At 64.3% G+C, this 20,952-nt stretch overlaps 3 protein-coding genes across 4 annotated transcripts; 1 reads left to right on the top strand and 2 right to left on the bottom strand.

Moving 5' to 3' along the window:
- Positions 1-215: 215 nt before the first annotated feature.
- Positions 216-7,337, top strand: LMF2 (lipase maturation factor 2). 2 transcript variants are annotated; one of them, XM_061468621.1, is made up of 14 exons: positions 216-353; positions 1,165-1,418; positions 2,868-2,896; positions 2,983-3,179; positions 3,371-3,549; positions 3,744-3,882; positions 4,030-4,164; positions 4,254-4,359; positions 4,643-4,739; positions 4,827-5,009; positions 6,011-6,179; positions 6,305-6,416; positions 6,666-6,765; positions 6,847-7,337. In XM_061468621.1, the coding sequence occupies exons 1-14, from the start codon at positions 257-259 to the stop codon at positions 7,186-7,188; spliced, it is 2,139 nt and encodes a 712-aa protein (XP_061324605.1). In that variant the 5' UTR covers positions 216-256; the 3' UTR covers positions 7,189-7,337. The 2 variants fall into 2 exon arrangements, with proteins under 2 accessions (XP_061324605.1, XP_061324604.1); XM_061468620.1 differs by having other exon boundaries at positions 6,844-7,337.
- Positions 7,338-8,083: 746 nt separating this feature from the next.
- MIOX (myo-inositol oxygenase) lies at positions 8,084-11,296 on the bottom strand. Its single transcript, XM_061468546.1, has 10 exons — positions 11,264-11,296; positions 9,931-9,999; positions 9,577-9,657; positions 9,260-9,422; positions 9,105-9,172; positions 8,913-9,022; positions 8,725-8,792; positions 8,521-8,570; positions 8,303-8,415; positions 8,084-8,207 (listed from the first exon to the last, which is right to left on the bottom strand). The coding sequence occupies exons 1-10, from the start codon at positions 11,279-11,281 to the stop codon at positions 8,099-8,101; spliced, it is 849 nt and encodes a 282-aa protein (XP_061324530.1). The 5' UTR covers positions 11,282-11,296; the 3' UTR covers positions 8,084-8,098.
- Positions 11,297-13,382: 2,086 nt separating this feature from the next.
- Positions 13,383-17,514, bottom strand: ADM2 (adrenomedullin 2). Its single transcript, XM_061468544.1, has 3 exons — positions 17,169-17,514; positions 16,738-16,874; positions 13,383-13,882 (listed from the first exon to the last, which is right to left on the bottom strand). The coding sequence occupies exons 2-3, from the start codon at positions 16,842-16,844 to the stop codon at positions 13,585-13,587; spliced, it is 405 nt and encodes a 134-aa protein (XP_061324528.1). The 5' UTR covers positions 16,845-16,874; positions 17,169-17,514; the 3' UTR covers positions 13,383-13,584.
- Between the last annotated feature and the right edge of the window lie 3,438 nt (positions 17,515-20,952).

Genomic DNA, 20,952 nt, shown 5'->3' with positions numbered 1-20,952 from the left:
AAGCTCCTGGGGCCGATCGCTCGTGCCGATCCCAGCGAACCCCTGACCCCGGTCAGACCCCGGTCAGACCCCGGTCAGACCCCGGTCAGACCCCGGCCCCGCTCCGCCGCTCACCGCCGCCTCCTCACCTCTCTGCCGCCATTTTGCACTTCCCGCCCGAAACGGCGCGGGGAGGAGCGTGCTGACGTCATTGCGCGCAGGCGCAGTGGGCGGGGCGAGCTCTGTGGTGCCGCCGCCGCCGCCGTTGCTGCCGCTGATGGCGGAGCCGCCTCGGCGGGTGCGGGAGCTTCTCCTGGCCGGGCTGGCCGCCGCTTACCTCGCCGCCTTCGCCTCGCTCTACGTGCAGGTCCCCGGTACGGCGGGGCGCGGGTGGGGGGTGCCGGGGTCTGTCGTTGGGGGGGGGGCTCTCCCTTCCCGCAGTCCTGTCCCGGGGGTCCCGGCGGGCTCCGGGCCCACACCTCGCTGAGGTACCGCAGCGCAGTGCTGCGGCGGCCGCGGCTGCTCCGGCCTCCTACGTGGCTCGCCCTGGTCTGGCCGCCGTTTGGGCTCATCCCAGGGCTGTTCCGTGCCCAGTCCGAGAGGAAATGGGTTTTCCGAGAGGGAATAACGGCTGCGTGTCTGATGGGCACCAGCGGCGTCCTTCAGGGACCCGAGCTGCGAGCAGCGATCTTTAATGTTTGGTATTAACGATGTGGAGAGCGCGGCTGAGTGTGCTGTGAGGCGGTGTGCTGGTGACACCGAGCTGCGGTGGGGTGGAGGCGGTGGCATACTGGGAGGATGCTGAGGATGGGATGCTGGGGAGGTGCCCTCATCACGGGCTGTAGCAGCAGGACAAGGGGTGATGGGTTCAAACAGAGGGGAAGTTCAGGTTGGAGATGAGGCAGAAGTTCTTCTGGCAGTGTTCAAGGCCAGGTTGGACAAGGCTTGGAGCAAACTGCTCTAGTGGAAGGTGTCCCTGCCCGTGGCAGGGGGTTGAGACTGGATGAGCTTTAAGGTCCCTTCCAACACAACCTGTTCCATGATCCTATGAAACTGGGAAGCCAGTGTTGAATGGGGCCAAGCTGGAGCTCCTCCAGGTACTGACAGGGTGGGCTCCCAATGTGCTGCCCCACCTTTAGCAGCCTAAAAATACCTTTATCCCACTTCCCACCATCCCTTTTCCAGGTCTCTATGGAAGAGATGGAATCCTGCCTGCTCGCAGAGTGCTGCGCCTCAGTGGCCAGCGTCTATGGGAGCAGTTCCGGGATTTTCCCACTCTCCTGTGGCTTGGGCCCAGCCTGGGTTTGGATACAGAGCTGGGAATGGAGCTGCTCTGCCTTCTTGGGGTGCTCTGCTCCTTCGGTGCCTTGCTGCTGGAGCCCCTGAGGGACAGCCTGGTCTTTGCCTTGCTCTGGGTGCTTTATTTCTCACTCTACCAGGTATGAGATCCAATGGGAAGGGGTTTGTGGCGCCCTGGAGGGGTTGGAATGGGATCTAGGAGGCCAGGGAGGTGACATTGTTCCATTAATACCATCCCATGAGCTCCTGGAACTCTCAGCTTCCCCCTTGGAGCTGTGGGGAAGGTGCTGATACCTCCTTGGCTCATGTTGGTGGGTACAGCACCATCCTTGTGCCAATTCTTGGTGCTTTCTTAGGATAAACCCCCCTGGACTTGCCTGCAGAGCTGATTCCCTGCCTTACCAAGCCTTGCCAGGGCCCTTATCCCAAGCTCCAGGCCCTTTCCCTGTATCCCACAAGATCTGTGTCCCCCAGCCATGAATCCACCCTCCTGAGCCGCTTCCTGCTGGTGAGTCAGATCCCGCTGTGCAAGCGGCAGTAGGAGGAATTGAGGGATCCTCTTTCCTCTGAAACCAGGGAATGAAGGGAGGAAATCCCACCTCTGTTTAGAGATCGCCCCAGCCCTCACTGCTCCCTCCTGCTGGAGTTTGGGCTGTGTCTGGCAATGCAGGGAATGCTGTTGGGAAGCTGGAAGGGTGAAGGGCTGGCTATAGGAAGGGGGTCCCTCTGTGCTGGGGGGCTCCCCTGCAGTGCTGTCACCCCACAGTTTCCCCAGCACTCGGCTGCACCCCGTGGGGAGCTGTTGCATGGCACAGGCGGTGCTATTGAGCTGTGTCCATGTGTCCCAGGAGAGCCATGGCAGGAGCTGGGGCTCGGAGCGATTCAGTGCCCCGGCAGGGGGAGGGAGTGGCACCTCTTAGGTGGGAGGAGGCTCTGGGGGACCCCCCGCCCGTGGGGGCTCTGTCCCTGCGTGGCTCCTGTGCCGTGTGTGGCTCTGCCTCTGCCGGCCCATGTGCGGCCAGAATTCCTTCTCCTCGCTCCCTTTTAAGGGTATGCTGGAGAGAAAGTCCCTGTTCCTGCTCCTTGGGGCAGGCTCCAGCCCTGGGCCTGGGCTGGTGTGAGAGCTGCTCCTGGCCGCTGCCCTCCTGCTCCTCCTGCTGCTCCTCATAGCTTTGACCTGCCAGAGGGGAGACTGAGATGAGCTCTTAGGCAGAAGCTCTTCCCTGTGAGGGTGCTGAGGCGCTGGCACAGGGTGCCCAGAGAAGCTGTGGCTGCCCCATCCCTGGCAGTGCTCAAGGCCGGGTTGGACACAGGGGCTTGGAGCAAGCTGCTCTAGTGGAAGGTGCCCCTGCCCATGGCATGGTTTGGAACTGGATGAGCTTTAAGGTCCCTTCCATCCCAAACTATTCCATGATTCCATCAGTGACGCTGCTGTGCTGGGCTGTGTTCCTGCACACACCATGGAGTCTTCTCTCCCAGCCCCACTGGGGTACATGAGGGGGTCTGTGGCCACCCCAGGGCCATGGGGGATGGACTAGGGCCCAATCCTGCCCCCATTCCCTGCTCACCAGCCTCCCTCTCTCCTGCAGGTGGGACAGGTCTTCCTCTACTTCCAGTGGTAAGTCACCCCCACCTCATCCCTCCCTTTGGGGGGTCCACCCTGCCTGGGTGGCAAGGGGGGCCACAGCTCTGATGCTCCCACAGGGACAGTCTGCTGCTGGAAGCGGGGTTCCTGGCCGTACTGGTGGCCCCCCTGCGCCTCCTCTCGTGGGGGTCCCCAGCCTGGCGCCCCCACGACAGCATCACCTTCTGGCTCATGCGCTGGCTGCTCTTCCGCCTCATGTTCGCCTCGGGGGTGGTGAAGCTCACCAGCCGCTGCCCCACATGGTGGGGGCTCACAGGTGAGGGGGCGCTGCGGCTGTGGGGCCAGGCAGGGGCACTGCCCTGAACCTCAGGCTCTGCTCCCCATGCCCAAAGACAGCCGCTGTGGGCTCCTCTCCTGTCTTGGCATAGCTTTTTGCTGGCTCTGCCCGATCCATTCTGCATCCATGTGACCCCCATGTTTCCCCCCAACCCCTGCTGTCCCCCCCAGCTCTCACCTACCACTACGAGACCCAGTGCATCCCCACGCCAGCTGCGTGGTTTGCGCACCAGCTCCCAGTGTGGTTCCAGAAGTTCAGTGTGGTAGCCACCTATGTCATCGAGGTCGCTGTCCCCGTCCTGTTCTTCGCTCCCATCCGCCGACTCCGGCTCTTCGCCTTCTACAGCCAGGTGGGGGGGCAGAGACAGGTCCAGTCCTGTTCCTTGTAATCCCACGTGCCATGGGGCTCCCCAAGATGGGGAGCCCAGCTCAGGCCGTGGGCAGAACAGGGCCCTGTGGTAGCTGGGGTGGCTGGTGGTGATGAGGTGCCTGATGCCCTCTGCCCCCTACCACTACGACACCTCGACCCTTTGCTGCTCCCCAGGTCCTGCTGCAGGTCCTCATTATCCTCACGGGCAACTACAACTTCTTCAACATGCTCACCATCGTCCTGGCTTCCTCCCTGCTGGATGAGGAGCATGTGGGGCGCTCAACAGGGCGCAGCAAGAAGAGGAACACAGTCTGTGAGTCTGGGGTGCCCAGTCTGGGGGGTGGGCTCCCGTCTCTGCCCTGTGCCGGTGTGAGCGCAAGGGGTGGTGGATTGGCTGCTGCTGCAGGGATGTGTTTGGCCTCTGTCTGCTGTGGCACTGAGCTACTGTGTCATGCCACAGCCTGGCCCCCCAGCCTCGGGTCCTTCCTGTCCACGCTGCTGGAGCTGAGCACCTACAGCCTCCTGCTCTATTGGAGCATTCAGTACTTTAGCCTGGAGATCAACTGGGACAAGAGGCTGCTGGAGTCCAAAGTGGGTACGTCGCAGCAGGGGCTGCAGGGTCCCGGTGTCCCTGGGGTGGAAGAGGCTCTTCCCTGACCCTCCATGGGTTTTCCTTCACTCCAGCCTTCACCTACCACGAGTTCACGATGTGGCTGCGGGCGGTGACACTGCCGCTGGTGGGGCTGGCCTTCCTCTCACTGTCCTGGGAGATCCTGGCTGCCATGTACCGGTGCGTGATGGGAGGGGACACTTGGGGCTGCTCTGGGGTCCCTGGGGGTGGGATTGCTGCAGAGAGGGACACTTGGGTATGGGGGAGCTGGGTGGGAAGGCTGGACCTTGGGGCTGTATGAAGTGGGGGCCTTGTCATGGGTGCTGGGAGCATTAGAGGGGGACTAAGCCCAAGCACAACTACAGGCTGGGGGAGACTGGATGGAGCAGCCTGAGGAGAAGGACCTGAGATTCAGGGACCCTTCCAACCCAAATGAGTCTGACGCATCTCTCCCCTTTTGTAGCTGTGCCTGTGTCCGTGGCTACTTCTGGAAGCTCTGGGCCATGCTGCAGTGGGTCATCTTCACCACCGCGGCCGTGGGGGTATTTGCCATCAGCCTGGTGAGTGCAGGGATGGGGTTTGGGGAGCAGGACGTGGTCTGGGCCCCTTATGCCGTGGTGCTGGAGCATTTCCCTGCCCCTCCCCAGGTGCCCTTCACCTACATAGAGTTTGAGTCCAACGGGAAGCTGTGGCCCGGCATCCACCAGGCGTTTGGCGTGGTGCAGCGTCTCCAGCTCGTGAACTCCTACGGGCTGTTCCGCAGGATGACGGGCGTCGGGGGGCGGCCTGAGGTGGTTTTGGAAGGCAGCTACGATGGGCAGAACTGGACGGTGAGCACTGGTCCCCAGTCACAGGGCCCTTGGGTGGGAAAGGGTCTTCAGGATCATCCAGTCCAACCGTTCCCAGCACTGCCAAGGCCACCACTGCCCCGTGGCACTGAGGCCTTGTCTCCACGCTGTGTGAACACTTGCAGGGATGGTGACTGCAGCCCTGCCCTGGGCAGCCTGTTCCAATGCCTGAGCACCCTCTGGGGCAGGAATTGTTCCTCAGCTCCATCTAAACCTGCCCTGGTGCAGCTTGAGGCCGTTTCCTCTTGTCCCATCCCTTGTTCCTTGGGAGCAGAGCCCAGCCCCTCCTGGCTCCATCCTCCTCTCAGGCAGTTGTAGGGAGCCATCAGGTCCCCCCTGAGCCTTCTCTTCTCCCCACTGAACCCCCCAGGTCCCTCAGCCGCTCCCAATCACACTTGTGGTCCGGGCCCTGCACCAGCTCCGTTGCACTTCTCTGGCCCCTCTCCAGCACCTCAATGTCTCTCTTGCAGTGAGGGGCTCAGCGCTGAACACAGGATTCAAGGTGCAGCCTCACCAGTGCCCAGTGCGATCACTGCCCTGGCCCTGCTGCCACGCTTGGTGCTGGCACAAACCACTGTGCTGTTCCTCCTTGGCCACCTGGGCCCGCTATTGGCTCATTCAGCCACTGTCAACCACCCCCGCCCAGGTCCTTTTTCATGGGCATCTTTCCAGGCACTCCTCACGCCTGGAGCGCTGCTGTGGTGGTTGTGAACTGAATGCACTGAGCTTTGGTGAATCGAGTCTCACAGTTGTATTTAGTGCCACAGGCAGGTGTGGGGTGGCTGAGGAATCAACTCCACTGGATCCAAGCATCTGTGTCGCACTGGCCTGTGTCCTCGGGGGGGCTTTGTCCCTCTGGAAGCACATGATAACCCCAGAAGTGACTGTGGGTACGCTCAGCCTTATGCCCGCAGAGCTGGGGGGAGCTCCAGGGCCACCTCCTTACCCCCGCTGACACCCGCCATTCCCTCTCTGCCCTCCAGGAGATCGAGTTCATGTACAAGCCAGGGAACGTGAGCAGGGCTCCCCCCGTGGTGGCCCCGCACCAGCCCCGGCTCGACTGGCAGATGTGGTTTGCAGCCCTGGGCCACCACAGCAGCAGCCCCTGGTTCAGCAGCTTCGTGCACCGCCTGCTGCAGGGCCAGGAGGACGGTGAGTGGGGCTGGGGCAGTGCTCTGTGCTCCGGAGACACGGGCTCCAGCCCAGCAGTGCCTCGGGGTGCCCCTGCACCCATGGGTACAGGCTCCCGGCCGCAGCTAACGCCACGTCTCCTGCAGTGATCCGCCTGGTGCAGGTCGATGAGTCCCAGTATCCCTTCAACGCCCGCCCCCCTGTCTACATCCGTGCCCAGCTCTACAAGTACTGGTTCACCAGCAGCACCGAGGGCAGGTGAGTGGCACCGGACCCCTCTGCACCCGTCTGCACCCCGGATCTGATGTGACACCACATCTGCTTGCAGATGGTACTGTCGCATGAGTGCCCAGGGGGTGGCGCAGGCTGGATTTGGGATCTACCTGGGATCATTAACTTGCCCTGCAGCTCCTCAGCACCCTGGGCTCTGCCTGAGGGTGTCAGGAGCCGCCCACGGCTGTGGGGGGGGGGGGGCCAGGCAGGGTGCTGAGCTCTCCCACCCCACAGCCACTCGTGGTGGCGTCGGCAGCGGGTGCAGGAGTTCTTCCCCAGCGTGTCCCTGGGTGATCCCATGCTGGAGAACCTGCTCAACCAGCACGGGCTCAAGGTAGGACCCCACCCCACAGTCACCCCACGGTCACCCCACAGTCACCCAGTGTCCCCCTGACCTCCTCCTCACCCCCAGCAGGACAAGACCCCGGCAAGGCGCCCACTGGCCACGGTGCTGCCGCGGGTGCTCCAGTCACTGCGCCAGCTCTGCCGCCCGGTGCCTGGCCCCACCATCCTCTGGTCCCTCTACCTGGTGGTGGCCACTGCCTGCCTCCTGCGAGCCCTGCACCACCAGTGCCGGGGGGGGGCACCCCCTGCCTGCCACAAAGGGCCCCGGCGCGGAGACCCTGCGGACAGGGGGGGTGCGGAGAAGAACGGGCACATGCGGAGGAGGGAGCCCCAGGAGAGGGGTGAGAGCCGGGCCTGCGGTGGCCCCGAGGCCTGTGGGGGCGGCCGCCATGGCACCAAGAGGAAGAAGTAGCACCCAGAGCCGCCAGCCTGGGTCTCGTCTTCCACCGGTGGACTGAAGGCACCCTAGGGTGCTGCACTAATGCCAGCAACACCGGGTGGCTCCATTGCCTCTGATCCCTGTGCTGCGGCTTCAGGGTGATGCTGGCGCTTGTGTGGTGGGTATTGGCACTGGTGGGGCAATGCCAGGCACTGGTGGGGTCATGCTCGGTGCTGGTGGGAGCAGCTTTGGGCAGCACCAGCCTTTCCAGTTATCCTTCCCAGCCCTTAGCCACCACCAGACCAGTTTGGGTTCTCCCTAGACCAGCTGGGCTGCTCCCCCCCACCCTCGCTGGGCTGCTCCATGCTCCCCCAGTGAGCTCAGCAGGTTCCTATGTTTTCTAAATAAAGCCTTTGACATTCCAGCCCCACGGCTCTTGCTGGGATTCCTCCCTGGGGAGGAGTCCCCCGTGTGCCTGGGGAGGGGTTGCTCCATGTCTCCCCTATAGTGCAGGTGCCACTGGGCGTGTGTGACAAGCAGGTTTATTGTATGGCCCCAGGGCCCCCATGGCAAAGGGGCTGTGCCATGGGGCTGGGGTGTGCTGAGAGTCTCAGGGTGGTGCAGTAGGGGTCCCAGTGTGATACCATGGGTCACAGTGGTAGTTCTGGTGTACTATACTGGGGGTCCCACTGCAGCACAGTGAGGTCTCGCTGCAGTATGGTGGGGGTCCCAGTGCATTGTGTCTTGTGGCAGGGATCCCGGTGCCTTGCCCTGGGGGTCTCAGTGGGGTATGGTGGTGGGGATCCCAATGCAGTGTGGTACTGTTGGTCCTGGCGCAAAGGGGGGACCCGTTTTGGTGCAGTGACAGTCCTGGTGCAGTAGGGGTCCTGGTATGGTCCCAGCGCTGTCCCGGGGTTGGGGGTGCTCCCGGTGTGCCTGCCCCTCACCAGCACAGCTCCCCAGGGCAGTACTTGTCGATGAGCGACTGGTAGTAGCTGCGGAGCTGCTGCACATCGGGCAGCTCCTCCTGCTTCGTGTACAGGTCGAACTTGCTGTGGAGTAGTTCAGTGTGGTCAGCACTGGAGGGGGGGCTCACCTGGGGCTGAGCCCCCTCCCAAAGCCCCCTACATCCCCCCCAGTCACGCACTTGAGCTCGCGCACCCAGGGCAGCATGCGAAGGTCCTCCTCGCTGCAGAGGTGCAGGTAGTCCCCGTGTGCGTGCCAGGGGTAGAAGGAGTGGAACCGCACCATGTAGAAGGCCTGAGGGCATGGGGATGGGCACGGAGAGGGAGTGTCAGCTCGGGGTGGGGGGACCATGTGTCCCCCCCATTACTGACCTGCCTTCCCCGCAGCCGCATCCCTCACCTCCTTGGGCAGGGTGAAGTTGTTGAACTTCATGACCCGGTACATGTACTCTGGGGAGCAATGGGGTGCAGCGATGGGGCCGAGCACCCCAAGAGCCACACCCCCCAGCAAAGGTGCTCCAGGCCTGAATCCCTGGGAAAGAGGGGGGTCCGGGTGCCCTGTTTGTGGGTGAGGGACCCCCCTGCTTCCCCTCTCATCCCTTACCGTCGTGTCCCCAGGACATGAGGACATTCTCCAGGCCGCAGCGGGGCTGGTACATCCCGTACTCAGTGCTGGGGATGGAGCCAGGTTGGGGGGCTCAGGGTTGGTGCCTGCACCCCCCCCACCCCGGGAGTGATGTGGGGTGCAATGAGGGGTGTAACGTTGGGTGCAGCCCTCAGCAGCCACCTCACCTATACCGGGGGTCCTTGGTGTCGGGGTTGTCGTGGAAGGTGGAGTCTCCAAACACCACTGACTTCTGCACTTTGCAGCCCACGGGGAAGGTGTCCCCCACCACGGCCCACTGCAGGGGTGCATGGGGGTCTCTGATCACCAGGACCCCCCTGGATCCCCTCATGCCCCCCAGTCCGTCCCCCCCCGCTCACCTGGGGTTCCCCAAACAGCGCCAGCACCTTGCCCAGGTCGTGCAGCAGCCCCACGAGGTGGAACCAGTCTGGGGGTGAGCGGGGCCATTACCCCCAATAGATGTGACCCCGGGGGGTTGGGGGGGATTGGGGGTGTGGGACCCCCCCAGCTTTACCTTTGTCAGGGTGGGCCTTGCGGATGCCCTCTGCTGTCTGGTAGGCATGGAAGGAGTTGGGGAAGTCCACGTCTGGGTCGGACTCATCCACCAGCTCATCCAGCAGCTCCAGGGCCTCCATCACAGTCATGCGGCGCTGTGAGCACGGCCCGTACTGCGCACACTGTGTGTGTGGGGGGGATGCAGTGGGGTTTTTGGGGACAGGGTCCCCCCACAACCTGCGCCAGGACCCCAACACCCCCGACCCCCATTGCAGTGCGCAGGGAGTGGGTGCCCCGGTGCATGGGCTGGACTTGGGGTGCTGGGGGGGGTCACACCTTCTTGCGCACGAAGTCCACGGTCTGGTGTGTGTGCATGAGCCGGTACGTGTTGTACACCCGCTCCAGCAGCTTCCCCTCCTGTGTGCAATGCGGGAGGGGGGGGTCTAGGGTGTGGGGACACCCCCCAACACAGCAGAGCACCCCTGGACTCCCACAGCAGTGGGTGAGACCCCCCTGGCTTGGATATGGGGGTTGCAGCTGGATCCCCCCTGCACCCTGCTTGTGCAGGGACCCCCCCATAATGACCGCCCTGGTGCAGACACCCCCCAAACGGCCCAACTGGTGCAGGAGAACCCCCCAGTGATGGGGACCCCCCTGACCCCCCCCTTCCCCCGTGCAGCCCCCCCTCACCGTGTAGTTGCGGTACTGGTGCCGGGGCTCGGCCGTGCTGGGGGGCAGCTCCTCAGGGCAGTTGGATTCCTGGGGAGGGGAAAGGGCTGCTGAGGGTGTGGGGGGGCCCTTCCTGTGCTGCTGGTGGCATGGGGGGAGCAGGGGGGACCCAAGGGTGCTGCAGGTGCTGCATGGGACTGCATGGCATCGCATGGTGCTGCGCAGCCCTGCACCGTGTGTCACAGCATTGCAAGGCTCTTGGGTGCAGCTGAACCCCAGGGTGCTGCCCAATGCCCCATGTGTCCTGCACCCCCCAGGGGTGGGAGGCAGGCCCCAAGGACTGTGGGACCCCCATTTTGCCCCGGCCGGTCACTTGGCTGGAACCCACTTGGGGGTTGGCCCCCCATGGCAGGGAGGATACAGCCGTGGGTCCTGGGGCTCCTCCACCCCTCAAAAGGCACCAGCCCTGGGGTAGGGGCCCCTGGGGCTGCTGCCTGTGGCATGGGTCCCATGGGGGTGACACTTGTGGGGCTGAGCCCCGGGGGGGGGGCGAGGGGGTCTGCCCTGGTGTGTGGGGAGTGCAGGGGGGGCTCTGTCCCCCCTGTGTGGGGCAGTGCAGGGGAGGCTCTGTTCCCCATGAGTGGAGCAGTGCAAGGGGGGCTCTGTCCTCCACGTGTGGGGCAGTGCAGGGGAGGCTCTGTTCCCCGTGTGTGGGGCAGTGCAAGGGGGGCTCTGTTCCCCATGAGTGGGGCAGTGCAGGGGGGGCTCTGTCCCCCATGAGCGGGGCAGTGCAGGGAAGGGGGTGGGGCTCTGTCCTCCACGTGTGGGGCAGTGCAGGGGAGGCTCTGTTCCCCGTGTGTGGGGCAGTGCAGGGGGGGCTCTGACCCCCGTGTGTGGGGCAGTGCAGGGGAGGCTCTGTTCCCCATGAGTGGGGCAGTGCAGGGAAGGGGGGGGCTCTGTCCTCCACGTGTGGGGCAGTGCAAGGGGGGCTCTGTTCCCCATGAGTGGGGCAGTGCAGGGGAGGCTCTGTTCCCCATGAGTGGGACAGTGCAGGGAAGGGGGGGGGCTCTGTCCTCCACGTGTGGGGCAGTGCAGGGGAGGCTCTGTTCCCCGTGTGTGGGGCAGTGCAGGGGAGGCTCTGACCCCCGTGTGTGGGGCAGTGCAGGGGGGGGCTCTGTCCTCCACGTGTGGGGCAGTGCAGGGGAGGCTCTGTTCCCCGTGTGTGGGGCAGTGCAGGGGAGGCTCTGTTCCCCGTGTGTGGGGCAGTGCAGGGGGGGCTCTGACCCCCGTGTGTGGGGCAGTGCAGGGGGGGTTCTGCCCCCCCATGCGTGGGGCGATGTGGGTCTGTACTCACCACCCGTTGGCTGCTCATGGCGGCGGGGCTGTGGGTGCTCGGCTCTGGCCCTGCTCGGCCCCCCCCGGCTTTATCCCCGCGGGACAATGGGTCACCAGTTAACCCTTGTTAATGGTTCAACTGGGGCAGGGGCCGGGCCTGGGCTGGGCAGCCCCGAGCAGGGACCTCAAGCCCCAACCCCAAACCCTGACCCCCAGCAGGGACCCCCAAGTTGGGACCCCCCGGCGATGGGCGGCCCTGGGGCTGCCTATGGGGAGCAGACGGGCTGCAGTGTGACCCTGATGGGGACGTGGGAGCAGGACTTGGCCTGCACCCTGGGGCGCAGTGAGGGGCTGGGGGGGCTGTGCGGAGCAGGCTGGGGGCAGGACCCAGCAGGCAGCTGCCAAGGGGGCTGGGGATGTCATGGGGGACACGGCCCCTCTGGGGGCACACGGACATGCCAGACCATGGGCATGCGGCTGGGGCATGGCGTGACACACACCATATGCATAGGGTGACACGCTGTGTGCATGGGGTGACATAAACCATGTGCATGGGGTGACACACACCGTATACATGGGGTGACACGCTGTGTGCATGGGGTGACACACACCATGTACATGGGGTGACACGCTGTGTGCATGGGGTGACACGCTGTGTTCATGGGATGACACACACCATATACATGGGGTGACACACTGTGCGCATGGGGTGACACACACCATATACATGGGGTGACACGCTGTGTGCATGGGGTGACACGCTGTGTTCATGGGATGACACACACCATGTACATGGGGTGACACACTGTGCGCATGGGGTGACACACACCATATACATGGGGTGACACGCTGTGTGCATGGGGTGACATAAACCATGTGCATGGAGTGACACACTGTGTGCATGGGGTGACACACACCGTATACATGGGGTGACACACTGCGTGCATGGGGTGACATAAACCATGTGCATGGGGTGACACACTGTGTGCATGGCATGACACACGCCATGTACATGGGGTGACACCATGTACATGGGGTCACACACCGTGTGCATGGGGTGACACACTGTGTTCATGGGATGACACACACCATGTGCATGGGGTCACACACCGTGTGCATGGGGTGACACCCTGCATTCCTGGGATGACACACACCATGTGCATGGAGTGACACACACCATGTGCATGGAGTGACACACTGTGTGCATGGGGTGACACGCTGTGCTCATGGGGTGACACGCTGTGTTCATGGGGTGACACACACCATATACATGGATTGATACACACTGTTGGCTGTCCCACTGCCTGGGGACTGTAGTGTCCCCCACCCCCCTCCATGCCCCATTCCCATGGGATTCCCAAGCCAGGACCCCTCCTCACACCCTTTATTCTGCACAGCGTCAGAGGCACCCATGGGTGGGCGGCTGAGGGCTGGGGGGGGGATGCTCAGTGGGAGTGGGGTGCTCATGGGGTGTCACAGCATGGGGTGGCAGGGACACCGGGGTCCCCTCATGTCTGGGGGCCACCACTGAGCCCGGGGGGGGGGGCAACGTGTCAGCAGTGGAGCTGGAACCATCGCCCATGCCCACACCATGGCACCAGGGGTGGCGATGGCAATGGGGTGACACCCCCAGCACCCCCCAGCACCTGGTCCCAGTCTCACCACGTGGGGCGCAGGGTGCTGGGGAAGGGGACAGCACCTTTCCAAGGACGGGACCAGGTGCTGCTCTCCATGGCACCCAGCACGGGGAAGGGACCTCCACGGTGCTGAGCCCGCTCTGGTACCAGCCCCTCGGCTGGGAGAATGGGGTCCCCCCGTGCAGGACCCGTGTGCTGTACGTGGGTCTGGCTGAGGATGAAGGGGGTGCCACGGGGTGCTGTGGAGTGCCATAGGGACGACATGGGGTGCCACAAGGTGCCATAGGAGTGCCATGGGGTGCTGCAGCAGGCTCCCCCCCTCCCCCCCCCCTCCCCATGGCAGGGTGCTGAGGTGCTGAGTCAGCAGCTGCTGCTCTTGCACAAGGCTGCTGTGGTCAGCAGGATCCTTGGTGCCCCTTGGACCCGATGTCACCAGCCCTGGATGGGCCACCACGGGCCACTGCTACCACTATGGGCTATCACGGGCCACTGCTGCCACCATGGGCCGCTGCTGTCACCATGGGCCACCAACTTCATGTCCTCTCCGCTCCATGGTGTTGCTGTTGGCGATGGGATGGGAGCTCCCCATGGGGATGCTCCTTGGCCCCCACGGGTGTGCAGAGGCAGCTCAGCCACGCGTGACTCTGGAAGTGCTTTAGTGGAGATGCGGGGGGGGGCAGTGGGCGAGGGCCGGGGGTCCCCATCACCCGTAGCTGTGGGGGCTGTGGGGGTTCATGGGGGACGAGTCCTGGCGCCCCAACTGTCCCCGCAGCTGCCAGAGCCGGTGGCTCAGGTTCTGCACCTGGCACGTGCCCAGCACGCAGCCCACGCGCAGCAGCTGCGTGTGCCGCCGGCCACGCGTGTGCCGGTGCCCGTGCCGCGACGCGTGTGCCGGGGGGGGCCACGGCGCGGGCAGCCGGTGCCGGGCAGTGCCGGAAGCATGCGGCACCGCAGGGTCCACAAAGGGGGACAGCAGGGACGGGATCCGGTCCGGGGGCTCCCTGCAAGAGAGAGACAGCGTCAGTGCGGTGGGAGGGGGTGATGTGTGGTGGGAAGCTGCTCAGGGAAAGGGACCTGAGGACAGGGCTGGTCAATGGCTGGAGATGAGCAGCTTGTGCCCAGGCAGCCAGGAAGCCCCCAGCGTCCTGGCCTGTATCAGCACCAGTGCGGCAGCAGGGCCAGGGCAGGGATTGTGCCCCTGTGTTGGGCACTGGTGAGGCCGCACCTCGGATCCTGTGTTCAGCTCTGGGCCCCTCACTACAAGAGAGACATTGAGGTGCTGGAGAGGGGCCAGAGAAGGGCAGTGGAGCTGGTGCAGGGCCTGGAGCACAAGTGTGATGGGGAAGGGCTGAGGGACCTGGGGGGTTCAGTGTGGAGAAGGCTCAGGGGAGACCTGATGGCTCCCTACAAGTGCCTGAGAGGAGGATGGAGCCAGGAGGGGCTGGGCTCTGCTCCCAAGGAACAAGGGATGGGACAAGAGGAAACGGCCTCAAGCTGCACCAGGGCAGGTTTAGATGGAGCTGAGGAACAATTCCTGCCCCAGAGGGTGCTCAGGCATTGGAACAGGCTGCCCAGGGCAGGGCTGCAGTCACCGTCCCTGCAAGTGTTCACACCCCGTGGAGACGAGGCCTCAGTGCCATGGGGCAGTGGTGGCCTTGGCAGTGCTGGGAACGGTTGGACTGGATGAGCTTAAAGGGCTTTTCTCCCCCGGCTGATGCCATGATCTATGGTTCTATGGGCCCAGACCTCTTCCTTGCCCTGGGCCAGGAGCAGGACGAGAGGATGAGGAGCAGCACCGGGGCAGAGGAGCTGCCCCACGCACCAACACACGTCCATGCTCCGGTGTCACAGCAACTTGGCACGAGCTGCTCCTCCCTCCACACACCCGCACACACATGGCCAAGCACACACACACTGCGTGACCCCTGTACACATGCAGGCACACATGGTCCCCGCACACATGCACATCCCATGACCCCTGCACACACGCAGCACATGCGTGTCAGGGCCGGACGCCGCGTTCCATGGGGCCAGAGGCCACATTCCTTTGGCGCTGTGGCTCAGGAAGCTCCCGAGGCCATTCCCAGCTCCTGCTGCCCATTCCCGTTCTATTCCCGTCCTGTTCCCATTCTGGAAGCTCCAGCAGCCTCCCTGTGTCTTGGAGCCAAGCTCCAGTGCCAGCATCCCATGGGATCAGTGCCAGCATCCCATGGGATCAGTGCCAGCATCCCATGGGATCAGTGCCAGCATCCCATGGGATCGCCGCTGGCTGCGGGGTTCCCCTCCTGCCCCAGCACACGGGATCTGCCCTGGCACATGGGATTGCTTCTGCTCCCATTCCTGGGCCACATCCCAGCGCTTTATGGGTGTTACCGGGCGCACCGTGGGGCACCCCCCAACCCCGGGACCCCACAGCTCCCACATGTGCCTCCTGCCCCCTTCCCACTGCTGCTCGCAGCATTCCCATGGACTTGGCACCAGCACAGAGCTGGACTCACGGTCCCCACTGCTGGGGTCGCCACAACAGGATCCCCATGTCTCTCAGACTCCCATGTCCTCAGGACCCCAATGTCTCAGGTACCCCTTGTCTTGGGGACCCCCATCCCCAGCACACGGAGCTGTGGCCACACCATCCTGATCTCCCAGTCCATGCCCAGGATTTGGGGTGCCTGTGTTCCCCCCATCCATTCCCACTGTGGGATGGGTGTCCCGTGTCCCCCCCCCCAAGGTGCTGCAGCACTGGAATGGGTCCCCCTCAACCCACGCTCCCCCCCCTCCACCGCATTGGTCGGGCCGATCCCTGCGGATCTGGGCATGGAGCAGGCACATCCCAACCCCAGCCCGCTCCTCAAGCAGCAACACGCACCCGCGCGGCCGTGCACGCACACACGCACGCAGCCCCGGCACACGCGTGTACACGCATGTTCCTCCTGCGGCTGGAGCCCAGCCCCTCGCCTGGCACACGCCTGGCACACACACACATACACACACACACACGGGCCTCATCACCCCGCACACGCGTGTGCCCTGCGTGCCCTGTGCACACACAGTCTCAGGGACCCCCCTGGCCCATGCCCCCCCCCCCCCCCCACTCCTGTCACCCCCGTGTCCCCATAGGGACAGGCATGGGGCAGGCGGTGACGGCAGGTTGGGGTTCTGGGACCCCTCAGTGCCCACCTCTCTGGGGGTGATGGGCAGCGGAACACAGGCACGGGACACGCACACAATGGGCAGACTGGGACCTGCCCAAGCCCTGTGGCTGGCAGGACAGGCGGACATGGGCTGGGGCAGGAGCCGGGCTCCTGGGGATAGATAGGGGGGCACAGGAGCACCCCAGACAGGGGTCCCAGACGGGGGGGCACAGATTTGCCCCATGCAAAGGGCCCCAGCCCCTACCTGCATTAGGGGGAGGGCAGGGAGGGTGAGCGGGGGGTTACAGAGATGCCCCATACAGGGGGCGGGCAGGAGGGTGGGCAGGGGGGACACAGAGACACCCCAGGTGGGAGAGGGTGGACAGGGGCTAAAGAGATGCTCCACACAGGGGGCTCCTTGCTACACCTACCTGGGGTGGGCAGGCGGGGGGCTCAGAGCTGCCCCACGCTCATACTTGTGTATGGGGGACAGGCAGGGGTATGAGCAGGGGGGTCACAGAGCTGCCCCATACAGGGGATGGGCAGGGGGCACAGAGCCACTGCATGGAGAGGACTCCTTGCTACACCTGTGCGGGTGGGGGGCACAGAGACACCGCACACAGGGGAGTGCGGGCAGGGGAGGAGCGGGATGGGGGGTGCGGGCAGGGGGGTTTGGGAGGGGGGGTGCGGGATGAGGGGGTGCGGGTCGAGGGGTCCGGTCTCACCTGCGCCTGTGCGCTCGGCCGTGGGGCCGGGGCAGGCCGGCGGGCAGCTCCAGCACACACAGCACTAAGCTGATGCAACCCAGCGCCACCGGCACCGGGGCTCTCATGGCGGGGCCGGGCCGGCGGTGGCTCCGGGGCTGCAGAAAGGGGAGAGCGGTAAGCGGCTGGGCCCGGCTCCGGCAGCCCCCGTACCCCCCCGGTGCCTCCCGCTGGCCCCTGCTGCCGCCGGTTGCTCCCCGGTGCCTCCTGCTGTCTCGCTGGTGCTTCCCGATGTTTCCCGGTACCCCCCGCCCGTTGCCTCCCGGTGCCCTCCGGTCGCCTCCCTGTTGCCGCCGGCGCCGCCCGTCCCGTCCCGTCCCGCCCCGTGATGTCCCGTAGCCCGTGGGGCGATGCGGAGTCCCGGAGGGGTCCCGGGGGGGTCCCGTCGGTACCTGTGCGGGTCCCGGGGCTGGGGACCGGGGGCTCTGGGGGTTCCGAGGGGGCTCGGGTGGGTCCGGGGGCTCCCGGGTGCCGGTGTCCGGGGCCGTCGCTGGGGCCGCTGCTCCCCGGCCCAGGTTAAATATCGCCGGGCTCGGCGCGGCCACGGGCGAGGAGGAGCCGCCGGCGCGGGAGGAGCCACGGGCGGGGGCAGCCCCAGCGACCCGCACCGGAACCAGGCACCGGCACCGGCCCGGCAGGAATGGGATGGGACGGGACGTGGGGGGGGAACGGGATGGGATGGGGCTGGGATAGGATGGAAAGGGACCGGGACATGTCCTCGGCCGCTGGGATGGGACGGGACTGGGGGAGATGTCCTGGGAGGGACGAAGGGGATGGGGATGGGACGGGGCCGGGACATGTCCGGGGAAAGATGGGATACGGTCAGGACATATCCTGGGAAAGGGGAATGGGATGGGACTGGAGGAGCTGTTCTGGGAGGGGGAAATGGGATGGGATCGGACTGGGAAAGGCCCTGGGAGGTTGAATAGGATGGAACTGGAATGGGATAGGAGAGCTGTCCTGGGGGTCTGGGGCGGTATTGAACAGGACAGGGACATGTCCTGGGGGAGCTGGGATGTGTCTGGGACACGTCCTGGGGAGGACTGGGATGGGCTGGAGCATGTCCGGGGGCTTAAATGGGGGGGGGGGGGGGGGAAGATGGGATGGGATAGGGCTGGGGAGTGGTCGGGGAGGGGAAATGGGTTGGGATGAGGCCGGGACATGTCCTGGGAGAGCTGGGATGGAGCAGAGATGGGAGGAGGGACCCATCCGGGTGATGCCCGCGCTGCAAGGACGGGACGAGGCCCTCGCAGCACCGCAGGGTGCCCGAGCCGGGGCCCGCCCCCTCCGGGCTCCGCGCTCTCGGAATCGCCGGGATCTTCCGCTTGATCCCGACACAGAAGCTCCGGGCGCGGGCCGGGGTTTGGGGCAGCCCCTGATGGGGTGGGGGGGGGGGGGGCACAGACCCCCCTATGTGGGACGCGGGTTCTGGCTCTTCCGACCGCTTCCCAGAGGGAATTTCTGCGGCATTCCCGGTCCTTCCGTTTGGTTGTTGCTGGATTATTCCCAACGAGAGAGAGAAACCGGCACAAACCCAACGGGCTGAGCAGGAATAGGAGCAAGAACAGGAGCAGGAATGGTTGCAGGAGCAGGAAGAGGAGTAGGAGCACTGGGAGCTGCCATAGAACCATAGAATAGTTAGGGTTGGAAAGGACCTTAAGATCATCTAGTTCCAACCCCCTGCCATGGGCAGGGACACCTCACACTAAACCATGGCACCCAAGGCTCTGTCCAACTTGGCCTGGAACACCAACAAGGATGGAACATTCACAGCTTCCATGGGCAACCCATTCCAGTGCCTCACCACCCTCAAAGGAAAGAACTTCTTCCTTATATCTAACCTGAACTTCCCCTATTTAAGTTTTAACCCGTTCCCCCTTGTCCTATCACTACAGTCCCCAGTGAAGGGTGCCTCCCCAGCATCCCTATAGGCCCCCTTCAGATACTGGAAGGCTGCTAGGAGGTCTCCACGCAGTTTGTCTTCTCCAGGCTGAACAGCCCCAACTTCCTCAGCCTGTCTTCATACAGGAGGTGCTCCAGCCCCTGATCATCCCCGTGGCCTCCTCTGGACTTGTTCCAACAGTTCCATGTCCTTTTTATGTTGAGGACACCAGAACTGCACACAATGCTCCAGGTGAGGTCTCACAAGAGCAGAGCAGAGGGGCAGGATCACCTCCTTCGACCTGCTGGTCACGCTCCTCTTGATGCAGCCCAGGATACGGTTGGTTTCTGGCTGTGAGCGCACACTGAAGCCGGCTCATGTTCATTTTCTCATCCACCAACACCCCCAAGTCCTTCTCTGCAGGGCTGCTCTGAATCTCTTCTCTGCCCAACCTGTAGCTGTGCCTGGGATTGCTCCAACCCAGGTGTATGTGCCTTCACCCCCCAGGGTGTCCATCCCTGTGCCCATCGCTGTGTCCCTGCAGCACTCCCAGAGCTCTCCTGCCCTCTGTGGCACCAATGGGGACACTTGGGAACATCAGCTCCCAGCGCATGCAGCGGCTCTGCCCAAGGGCTCAGACCCAGCCGAGGGGGCGGTGCCGGGTGACCGGGGACGCCCCAGGACAGGCAGCTCTTGCACGTCTGCGGGTGCTGGATCCGTGTCCCTCCACAGGAACACGGTGGTGGAGCCGTTGGGGTACGCTCGGCACCGCGCCATGGGCACGGCAAACAGGAGGGAACGGCTGGGAGAGCGGAGGGACGCGCCCTCCGGCCCTGCAAGCACAGGGGGAGGAGAGGGGCACAGTGTCCCCAGTGTCCCCAGAAATCCCCCAGTTTCCAGCATCCCCAGTGTCCTCAGGCTTCCCAGTGTTCTCAGCATCCGCAGGGTCCCCAGTGTCCCCAAAGTCTGCAGCATTCCCAGTGTCTCCAGTATTCCCAGCATCCCCAGCATCTCCAGTATGCCCAGTGTCCCCAGCATCTGCAGTGTCCTCATGGTCCCCAGTGTCCCCAAAGTCTGCAGCATTCCCAGTGTCTCCAGTATTCCCAGCATCACCAGCATCTCCAGTATACCCAGTGTCCCCAGCATCTGCAGTGTCCTCATGGTCCCCAGTATCCCCAGGGTCTCCATTGTCAAGGATGGACCTGGAGCCCCAGGGATGCAGGGAGGAAGGGACACAGGGATTCAGGGAAACAGGCATGCAAAGACTCAGGAATGCAGGGATGTGGGGATAGAGGGACACAGGGGAGCAGGGATGCAGGGATACATGGACACAAGTACACAGCACTGGCACATGGGATTGGGGGACATGATGACACTGGGCACCCGCTGCCCCAGCACTGTGGGACCAGTGTCCCCACTGCAGCCACAGCCATGAACCGGTGACACTGGGAAACAGGCAAGGGGGGCCTATTGGAGCCCCCACCATGAACCAGTCTAGATCCTGGTTTACACGTCAGGGGCCGTGTCTGGTGACTTGAGGTGCTCCCTCCTCCACACCCCGCCCATGTCCCAGTCCCTTGTGGGAGTGTGAATGAGGAGTTCCTGCCATGAATCATTCCCGGCTCTGGCTGAGCCAACATGGAATGGGTGCTGAAGGGCGCCGGGCCTTCACCAGGACCAAGCATGGGCAGGCCATGGACCGTGGTGCTCTGGTGTGTGGTGCTGGATGAGGTGGGGCAAGGCAGAATGGGATGGTAAGGAGATGGGGATAGGGATGGGATTGGAATGGGGATAGGGATGAGGATGGGATAGGGATGGGATGGTGAGGGGATGGTGATAGGGTTGGAGATGGGAATAGTTATGGGATTGGGATGGGGATGGGGATGAGGATGGGATTGGGATGGGGATAGGGATGAGGATGGGATTGGGATGGGGATAGGGATGAGGATGGGATGGGAATGGGATGTGATGGGGACAGGGATGGGATGGGGTGATCACACTGCAAGCGATCTATGTGGGATTGACACCGTTTCCTCCTGGGGCCCCCAAACCCCACAGCATCCCCCCCCACCAGTGGGGTGCGTGAGACCCAGCCTCCCACGCGTGCCCCGGCACCCAACGGGACGGGGTCACCACTGCCCAGGGACCCGGTGCGTGCTCTCCCAGCGGGTGGGGGCCGTGTGTAACGGAGGGGGGGGGGGGGGGCACGAACAGCTTCGGGCTGAGCACCCGCACAAGCGGGTCCGTGCACGCGCCCGGCTGCGTGCACCGGGGGCTGTTCCCACGCGTGTCCG

The sequence above is a fragment of the Pezoporus flaviventris genome, unplaced genomic scaffold (genome assembly GCF_033815535.1).
Source record: "Pezoporus flaviventris isolate CSIRO_AGI_PZ_B2104156 unplaced genomic scaffold, CSIRO_AGI_Pfla_v1 ptg000049l, whole genome shotgun sequence".
Classification (NCBI taxonomy): domain Eukaryota; kingdom Metazoa; phylum Chordata; class Aves; order Psittaciformes; family Psittacidae; genus Pezoporus; species Pezoporus flaviventris.
The sequence above is the reverse complement of the archived record's forward strand: the minus strand, read 5'-3'. Positions and strand labels throughout refer to the sequence as shown.

What these genes read in the sequence shown, in the direction of transcription:
- MIOX (XM_061468546.1), bottom strand. An exon ending in ACCAGTACCGCAACTACACG is followed by an intron (nt 9,658 to 9,930) that starts GTGAGGGGGGGC and finishes CATTGCACACAG; the next exon opens with GAGGGGAAGCTGCTGGAGCG. An exon ending in ACTTCACCCTGCCCAAGGAG is followed by an intron (nt 8,416 to 8,520) that starts GTGAGGGATGCG and finishes CCATGCCCTCAG; the next exon opens with GCCTTCTACATGGTGCGGTT.
- ADM2 (XM_061468544.1), bottom strand. Translation starts at nt 16,844, where the DNA reads ATGAGAGCCCCGGTGCCGGTGGCGCTGGGTTGCATCAGCTTAGTGCTG. An exon ending in GGCCGAGCGCACAGGCGCAG is followed by an intron (nt 13,883 to 16,737) that starts GTGAGACCGGAC and finishes TCTCTCTTGCAG; the next exon opens with GGAGCCCCCGGACCGGATCC.
- LMF2 (XM_061468620.1), top strand. Translation starts at nt 257, where the DNA reads ATGGCGGAGCCGCCTCGGCGGGTGCGGGAGCTTCTCCTGGCCGGGCTG. An exon ending in ATCCTGGCTGCCATGTACCG is followed by an intron (nt 4,360 to 4,642) that starts GTGCGTGATGGG and finishes CCCCTTTTGTAG; the next exon opens with CTGTGCCTGTGTCCGTGGCT. An exon ending in ACCAGCAGCACCGAGGGCAG is followed by an intron (nt 6,417 to 6,665) that starts GTGAGTGGCACC and finishes CCCACCCCACAG; the next exon opens with CCACTCGTGGTGGCGTCGGC.